The 9,232-nt window shown below is 41.0% G+C and overlaps 1 protein-coding gene across 1 annotated transcript; it reads right to left on the reverse strand.

Annotated features, from left to right (window-relative positions):
- Positions 1–3,819: 3,819 nt before the first annotated feature.
- On the reverse strand, positions 3,820–4,376 carry LOC124172701. The gene is made up of 2 exons (XM_046552166.1): positions 4,228–4,376; positions 3,820–4,136 (listed from the first exon to the last, which is right to left on the reverse strand). Exons 1-2 carry the CDS (start codon positions 4,313–4,315, stop codon positions 3,820–3,822), a joined length of 405 nt encoding a protein of 134 aa, XP_046408122.1. The 5' UTR covers positions 4,316–4,376.
- Between the last annotated feature and the right edge of the window lie 4,856 nt (positions 4,377–9,232).

Below are 9,232 nucleotides of genomic sequence, written 5' to 3' on the forward strand. Positions count from 1 at the left end.
AACTGGAGACTTTGGGAAGAGCGGACGAGGGGAAAAAATTGACTGGCACATGATCCGCCGTAGTCACCAAAATATACTGATATATGTACGACCGCACTTGCGGTTGCCACCGTGGTCTCATCTCACGACGGAGGTTCACATGAACGCGTCGTCGTATTTGGCCGATGCGTGGAACAGGAGAAAGACAAGTGTCGCTATCAGCGCTCCAGCGCATGCCGGCCGCTTCATGATGTACGCGAGCGTTGTGGGGGCCCCAGAAGCTCGGCGCCCCCTCAGTCCTCTGGATGGCAGTTCTCTACACAACTCCCTCATAGCGTTGTGAGGATTATGTAGTGAATTATCGACAATTTCGGAGTACTCTGGGGGGGGGGGGCTGAGCTCGGGACCCTCGGCGATCGCCGACCAGCCAGACTGCCCCTGAGCAGGCAGATTTCATTCGGGAACATCAATCTGAGCCTTTAGGATTGTGGGATAGCGAGATTTTCACTGACGAGAGCAAGTACAACATATTCCGATCCGATGGTCATCAAATGGTGTGGCGTCCGAACAATACTTACTGAGCTCCACCCCCAAGACCTTGAAAGCAACGGTGAAACATGGGGTTGGTTACGTGATGATGCGGGGCCTCGTCTGGAGTGGATCATTTGCACTTTTTGAAAGGGGTCATGTACCCCAAGGTCTAAATCGACAAACTGAAGCGGACTTTGCTTGTTTGTACTGAAAAACGGGACTGAGAAACAAATTTACATTTCAACAGGAAAATGATCCAAACCTCAAGGCAAAGAATACAATGCTGTGGATCGTATATAACACACCCAACACAGTCCAACACCCCTCCACAATCACCCGACCTCAATCCGATAGAGCATCTGCAATGTATTCTGGAGATACAAATAAAGTAAAGGAAATATAAAACACGAATGACCTCAAGATAGGCTTGTTAGAAGAATGGGAAAAATACCCACTATTGTCACATCAAAATTGGTCCATTCAATGTCAAATCGTCTTCAGGCAGTCTTGAAAACCAAAAGGAATGCCACGAAATACTAGTTATTATTGCGTTAAGTGTGCCTTATGACTTCATTTAATAATTAAAATTTCAGGTGTCCGAATACTTTTTTGTGCGACACATATGAAGTTATTTTTCTATTTTGTTTCAAGTTTCGAAAGGTTATTATTGATTGCCGTTGCCGCAGTGCAGGCACAAATGAAGAACGTCTATAGTACACACTGAGAATCATTTCAAGCCCAAGACATAAGCTCAGCATAAGGAAAATGAAAATTTCAGCTGGAAACAAGGGCTGTCTGAATGCTTTTTGCAGCCCAATTGTATGCGGACCAATCCCTGCAAACATCCCAATTTTTCTTATGAATGCAGCTGGAGATTCTTTGAAGAAATCCAAGCGCGTAGCAGCAGCACTACCTGTTCTGAGAAGTCAGGATAGCCCGCTGTGAAAAAAAACGAAATGTTAAAATAGTGACTCGTAAAACACAAACGCATTTTCTGCGCGCAGCGGAAAAAACCTTTCGCTTTCCATGAGACTCCTTACCCATGCTTACCCATGGTGGAATACGTCATAGTCTCAGTAAATAAATCAACTTGAGGTAAAACTACGCAATCGATTTGCATTATTTGCCTATTCATTACATTGAAAAGTCTGGGGACCGGGAATAATTTTGAAAAATGACATGCCCGAAATACATTTTACATCATTTTGTCACTTAAAATTTAACTCAAAGTAGATGTAGTTATTAGAAGTCGAAAACTAGACAATATCTTAAAATACTTTTTTTTGTTTGTCTGAGCCTTGGGGGCGGGAGGGGATCTATCCCCCTCATCCCCACGTAGTTACGCCACTGCAGCATAATGAAAATGAAATTTTAAGCTTGAAACAAGAGATGTCCGAATACTTTTTGAACCCACTGTAGTGCTGGGATTCACCGATAGTACTTGGATGGTTGACCGCCTGGGAACACCGGGTGCTGTTGGCATTGCTTTTTCATTTTTTTCCATACCCTAAGGAGAACGAATTACACTTTTCCGTCGAAATTTATGTGTGGAAGGGTTTGGATAACATAAATATTTTTAGGGTCGTTACGATAGTCTTGTTAGTGTTACTGACCTCTTAGATAAACTCGGATGGGAATCTCTGTTAGACCGTAGATTGAAAAATAGACTACACCTTTTAGATAAATTCAAGAGCAGTGTCTTTTCTGACGAAGTTAACCATATCTTACGGACGCCAACATACTACGGAAGATCAGATCATATAAATAAAATAAGAGAGATAGATTGTAGAACAGACAGATTCCGAATGTCATTTTTTCCACGATCAATAAGAGATTATAACGGCAGCGATAGAGCTCGTAAATAGATTGCAAGACTTGTAGTGTAGCCTACTAACCTATGTAAAACTTAAAGCATGCTTCTTAATTTAATTGTTATTTCTAACGGCATATAGTAGTATAGTATGTTATTATACGGGACGTTTTTTGGACGGTGTGGTGTGCATGTGGGAGTCCAAATGCATGCTGCATGCTGGTGATTGATCACCCCTTGCCAAACACCCTAGAGGTGTCTTGCAGGGTATTAAGTAGATGTATATCCAAACGCATGGCTACAAGTCCCAAATATGTGAGAAGTTTGAGTTTTATTTATTTTAAAGCTTAGCACTCTTCGTTGCAAAAACTTCCCTCTCGCCCGCAGGGTATTACTTACTCCCCGGACCCAAGTCATGACACCCCACCAAATTTGATGCTAATTGGAGTTGAGGCTCATTAACCGAAAGAAGAAGAGGGGGCGTGGGGAAAAATGAAACATTAGAAGGTAATTGCGTGTTGGGTGCAAACGAAACCCTAAAGAAAATGTTTTTTTCTCTTTTCTTGGAGTGATAAAGTTATGCTGTGTTCTTTTTAACGCGTTATTGCACAGACTCTATGTAGGGATTTTAACTTCGGTTGTTTCGCATTTTCCGAATCGTTGTGGTCTAATTTAGATGAATTTTTGGAATAAAAATATCTTCATCACATTTTATGATTTTCACAATGCTGCGTATGCGCAACGCTGGGAAAACTCCGGTAAATTAATACAAAAAAAGTAATTTCATAAACTCCGGTTACATCTTTTATATTTTATCTTGATTTCCCTACTCGACATCTTCGTCGGGAGTTATCAGTATTCCTTCGGAGGAAATTCCCCATTCTGCCTTTCAACGGACATGCTGGGTTATGTCATTTTTCCTAGGGTGTCTCGTATGTGCGCACCGATTTTTATGCCAAACGCCATCAGTCATAAAAATACAATCATATATAAATGAAAATGTTGGTGGAAACGATAAAATTAGAAATAGAGATACTTGAAAAGGTTAGTAAATCGAAGGAAAAATATTATTAAATAGAGACTTGCTCTGAGAATTAGGATTCAATGATGTTGCGTTTACGCAACGCTGGGGATTGATGGGTTACAAAGGTCCACCGAATCAAATTGATACTAATAATTATTCTTATTAAATAAAGAAGAACCATACACCCCGCGCGCCCTTTCATGGGTACTAGGGTGTCCCAAGACATAATGGAAAATTTTTTTTTCGCGAAATCAAATACGCATACCCTCTACTTTTTTTCTGTTTGGCCTAAAAAACTCACATAATAAATATTATTGCGATTACATTATGATAACACGTGCCGACTTAATCCCAAACATGAGAAATGAAAATTTGTCCTGGGTTAGTATGGAAGGGTTCCAGAAATTAATGCTTATTTATTAAATAAAACAACAATATGCCCAAATCATGTTTACTGTTTGACAAGTAAATAAAATTACTCTATAAATTTTCTTTTTAAAGTTTGCTTTTTGCAGTCAGGATAAATCTTCCGGTGTTCTTGTACGCAACGTAACAAAAATTGCTTTTGTTCCTCCTCCACCGTGATTACACCGTGGTAGTCTTGGATCAACTTGACCGCTCTTTCAGCTGCATCGTTGACTGCCCTCAGCGTTGAAACCTTCTTTCTGGCTTCTTGAAACGAAGCATTACTTGACCACGTAGCAGGATATTCGTGTAGAAAACTGTCATCAATTTTGAGGCGATCGAACAATGACTTGCTTCTGACTGAAATGAAGTCGTAGATGTTTTTCTCTGAAATATAACAAGAGAAAGTCAGTTCACAAAATTGTGATCTAAACAGAAAACTAAAGAAACAACTTCTATATTTACTTATTTAACTTACCATACAATGGACCGCAAAGTTCTTCCTTAGATGGGATGTAACGTTTGCCATGAGTTGATAAATTCTCTTTGGTTAAATTTTCAACCATTTTGCCTTTAGTTTCTTGATCCACATCATCGTCAAACAGTGACAAGACAGAAATTTCATCAGTCAAGTATAATAAATGCTGGATTATCTTCTGTAAAGCTGCTTTTGAGATGCTTTTATCAATTTTTTCGTAAGCCTTCATTGACTTCAAAAAGCACAAATCTTGGTAAGGTGCTTTTACTGCCAAAATACATTGGAGCCATGGCTTGACATAGGATGTCACTATGAACAGGCAAACGTCTAACAGCGCTGTCTTATCCTTGATCGTAATTTTGAATTGATCACTTAGTAATGATATTTTTAGGGAATAAATTGCTCTCGCCATCCATCGAGCTTGGTGCATGGCACCTGGAGGTCGAATTTTAAATTTTCTCTGTGTATCTCCGCCTAAAAATATCACAGAAAGCTCTATCAACTCTCGATAGTCATCTCTGACTATTTCTTTGGTCAGTTCAGTTCGGTAAAACTCAAGGAGATTGTCAATTTCGGAAACAGTCAGGTGCAATGCGAGCTTTTTTTTATAGCACTGTGCTTTATCTGGATCGACACCATTCCAGTTATCTCGGAACTTTTTGAAGAGTGGAATGTCGGGATTTGCAGTCACTTGACTGATTTTTACTTCGAACACGCTTTTTAACACCAATTCATACACGTGATGGCGGCAAGCAAAAATAAGCATATCTCTATTAAGTTTTTGTTCAAGAAGCACACAGGCGCCATTGATATGACCCGTATTTGAAGCCGTAGTATCACAACAAAGAATTTGCACTTTATCTTCGAGATTCCAGTCTACAATCGCGTTCCAAACAGCCTGCGCCTGTCCGCTTCCTGAAGAGCTTTCCAACCTTGGCACATTAATAAGTTGTTCTTTATTTGCATATGAAATAACTATTGGAAGACGTTCTTCTTTTGATTTTCGAGTATCTAAAGCAGGCAACAGTTTGCCATCCCAGTGAACAGTCACAACATCTGGTACCTCGTTTTGAAAACGAACTTTTATGGCTTCCGCACGCTCTTTCCGTTTTTCCGTACGAATTCTTTGAATCGAGGACTTACTTATAGGAAATTCATCAGTATTATATCCAAGTGCCTCAATGGTAGCTTCAAGAATAAACACTGAATCTCGCATGCTTAACTGACACCTATCTAGCACTGCTACTAATTTTGGAGTAATGAAATTTTTCCGCATAGTTGTTTCACTGGTTCCGGGTTGTGTGTTCTGGATCAGAGTTGGAAAATCTTCTTTTAAATGCATGTCATTTTCATTAGAATCAGAAGATGAGTCGTTTTGTAACGGCTCATTAGATGATGTTGAAGGAGTTGAGGTGGAAAAATATGTAGCACGTCGCTTTTCTTCTTCAATAGTTCTGAGGCGCGCCCTTTCCTCTTTATAAGCCAGTTTTTTGTCCACTCCTGCTAAGTGACCAGGCCGACCTGGCTCTCTCTGTCGCTGTAAGAAGATTCTGTCTTCATCTATTTTTATTAATTGAAGCGCATCGGCGTGTGCAATGTCAAACAAATTATCTAAGTTGTTGACAAATTCTTGTCGGCGCTGCTTAAATACGCTTTGGATTTTTTGCGCATTTTTTTGTAACTCCCTCCAAAATTGATATAAGTTCACTAGTTTCTTCACACAATTAGGGAAAGATTTGGTAGGTATACGCGCCTTTTCCCAAAAGATAATACACTCGCGAATAGTGAGATTTGCACTTTCATTGACAGTTAAAGTCACTTCACGGATATTATAAAATAAAACTGCCAGAATTTGTCCATTAGAGGGGAGTTTTGAACCTTTTATTTGATGCTTTACGCACCCTATTAAAAATATACCCTTTTTAGAACTACGTAATTCCACTGACATATTCATTGTTCACTGATTGAAAACAATACTTTTACTTACAAAATATCAAGTGATCACAAACACATCGACGCGTTAACACGCTTTCACAACGCACAAGCAAAACCTGCTTCACTGAACAATCACTACGGACAACCAACGTGACTCTAGCGAGTTCCAGCTCGCACTGATAGCGTATCACATGTTCACCTGCCTCCCCTCCAACTTCCGCGTCACCAGTATTGCCCGATCCAACACTAAGCTATCAGTTTAATTACTTTATTTACACACCTTGTACAATGTACAATTGTACAATGTGGTGCATTTTTTGCTAAATTCGCATTAACCGGTGGGCGCGCCGCCGCACTCCGTGCGACATACTTTGTATTTCATGGTTATCAAAAAAAACTGTAGGGTGCGCTACCTGTGAGTCTAGCCATTTGTATTTCGTCTAACTTGTGCACATTGTGGCAGTAATTGTGTGCTTACCATCTCATTGTCAGTTCCATTCGGGCGTACAAACTTGAGGTGTTGGGTTTTGGTGCGTTTCTTGCGGTGGGACCCTTCGTTGGGCGCGCCGCCCGTGCGGCATGCTTCGTATTTCTTGGTTATAAAAAAAACCAGCCATCATACCAGTCACCAGACCAAGTTCAAACATCATATATTAGTTACCCATTACTTAAAAAAATTTATATTCAGGTAAAACTGCTGCATCAGTCGCCATAGGGTTATCATATGGAAGGTTTTCCGCGGCGCCTTCCTTCGCAAATACTGACATGTTTCAACACAAGTCGGCACGGGTTTCCGAGGTCCTACGTATATAAAATTTTATTTACAATTGTTTTGACGTCGTATAAATAAATTAAGAGGGTATGCGTTCCAAAAAAACGACTTCGATTTTTTTGGGACACCCTAATGGGTACGCCTAACAAAAATGTGATTCAGAGAAACGCGGTCCTTGATGGAATGAATCGCGAGTAGTCGGCACAATATATGTTGAGGTGATGGGTAAGGGGGGGCGAGGCCATTTCGGCCCCCTCCTACTACGTGCCTGCCCCTAGCTCTAAAAAACCAAGCACTCGTTCGCGTCACTGCATAATACACAGCATGGGCGAAGTTTAGGAGGGTGTGGGTGTGCCTCCAAATTAAATGGTAATTTGTCAGAGATAAATGCGAAACCTTTAAATTCAAGTTTAATGGAAGCAAGAACATCAAAAGTTTAAATAAGTTTAAAACATCCTCTTCCAGGGGAGGGCCCCGAAGACTTCCGTAACCCCTAAACTCTCTAAACTCCGCCCAGTACAAGATGAGTTCTTTTAGATGTAAAAAGATCGGGTACTTTCACTAAGAGAATTGCTTGTGAGGAAATTACGGAATGAGGAAGGCTGTGCATTCGTCTGCACTTTTTTCACAATCTTTCGTTTTTATTTTGTCTCTACTACGGGTCTCACAACTGTTGGAGAAATATCTCGTTCGAGCTGCTTAGTACTAATGCACTTTCTCCGCGTGCCGAAAAGAACCTTGACCGTTTCCCTGAGTCTCCTTACTCATGCTCCTCGTGACATGAACTTGGGAGAGGCGAGGAAATGCTGTCTGGCATTTCCCAACTTGTGTAATACATCGTGGTCTCCATTCGAGCAGCTTGACGAAATCGCACGCAGATGAGTCGTAGTATTCGCCTAGCCCTTTAGATCGTATTTGCCGGGGTTCCATTAGATACTCTGATGCCAGAGGGCACATTTCAATTCCCCCTTCCGCTGACACACGCAGGTTGTGGACTCGATGTGTGGTCGATGGGATGGGGTGTTTGGTCGGGGTGGATCCGAGTTGCCTCGTCTAGTAAGTGCGCGGACAACTGACGATCGGAGGTGTTGGGAAGACATCGGATGAGTTCGCTTGGCGTCATCTTCTCGCCTCCCTCCCTCCATCGGGTTGTGTAAACGGTGCCACTTGACTATTTGACCCTCGAGCATTATTTCAGAGGCCCCCGAGAAGCCCCTCCCACAGCCAAAAATTTCCACCCCATCGAAGAAAGCGGGGAAGAATTTAAGGCAGTGGTCTTTCACCTTTTTTAATGCAAATACCAAATATCGGTTGCACATTGTCCGGAGGGCCACAGTGCTCCACGTCACTTTACCGCGACATCTATAAAAAATATAAAAAAAACATAATTTTAATGTGCAGTAATCTTTTTGGTTAAAAAGTTTTATCAATCAATGCTTGATTTTTTGAGAGTGTTCATTTTTGTGAATGATTCGATGTACATTTTATATTGCGTGGCGCGATGCAATATTTTTTTAGCGTATAGGGGCCACAAGAAATTAGCCATTAACATGCGGCCAGGGGGCCGCGGGTTTATTTAAGATCATTTATTTAAGGTTTTCGTGCGAGTAATCCATTACGCGAGGAAGAGAGGGATGGGTTTCCGGGCTAAGACCCACTCTGCTTTAATTTCTTAAGTTTTTCCTTCATCCAATTTGTATACATTATTTTAATAAATACTTTATCACAATTCCCGCTTTTGAGTTTTATTATCATGTTTTCAACTTCAATAATCCCAATAGTTTCGATGGGGGACCCTAGGACACCCTATGCCCTTGGGTGTTTTCCATATAATTCCGTAAGGGCCCCGAAATCTCCGGTAAACCCCCTCCCCCCCGATTTCGTAATCCTGGTTACACCACTGCCTTCGGAGAGAAATGGGTTGAAAGGCAACTCGCCTCTCGACTTCGCCTGCGACGACTCCGGGGAGAAATTGCTTATGATTTTATCTTCATTATGTAAGCAGTCATTTCGTCAAAATCACGTCGCCGACTTCGGTGGCGGCTTGGTATAGTCATTGCCTGCCAAACAAGAAATGGCGGGTTTGATTTCCGCTTGGGTAGCTTTCCTTATCCAGGGCTGATTAGATAATTATTGTTATTTTTTTCCTTTTCTTGACCTTGTTTAATATATAATATAGTATTTCTTGGAGTTAAGGTCATTTATCAATAAAAAAATTAAATGTTTATAAATGACCTAAACTCCATTAAATACTATATTATACCTATCCAGGGCTTCGTTGTTCGTGTAATTAATTCT

The sequence above is a fragment of the Ischnura elegans genome, assembly GCF_921293095.1.
Source record: "Ischnura elegans chromosome 13 unlocalized genomic scaffold, ioIscEleg1.1 SUPER_13_unloc_2, whole genome shotgun sequence".
Classification (NCBI taxonomy): domain Eukaryota; kingdom Metazoa; phylum Arthropoda; class Insecta; order Odonata; family Coenagrionidae; genus Ischnura; species Ischnura elegans.

Coding starts and splice junctions, on each gene's coding strand:
- LOC124172701 (XM_046552166.1), bottom strand. CDS start 4,315: ATGGTTGAAAATTTAACCAAAGAGAATTTATCAACTCATGGCAAACGT. Junction 4,137..4,227: donor ACTTTGCGGTCCATTGTATG/GTAAGTTAAATA, acceptor GTTATATTTCAG/AGAAAAACATCTACGACTTC.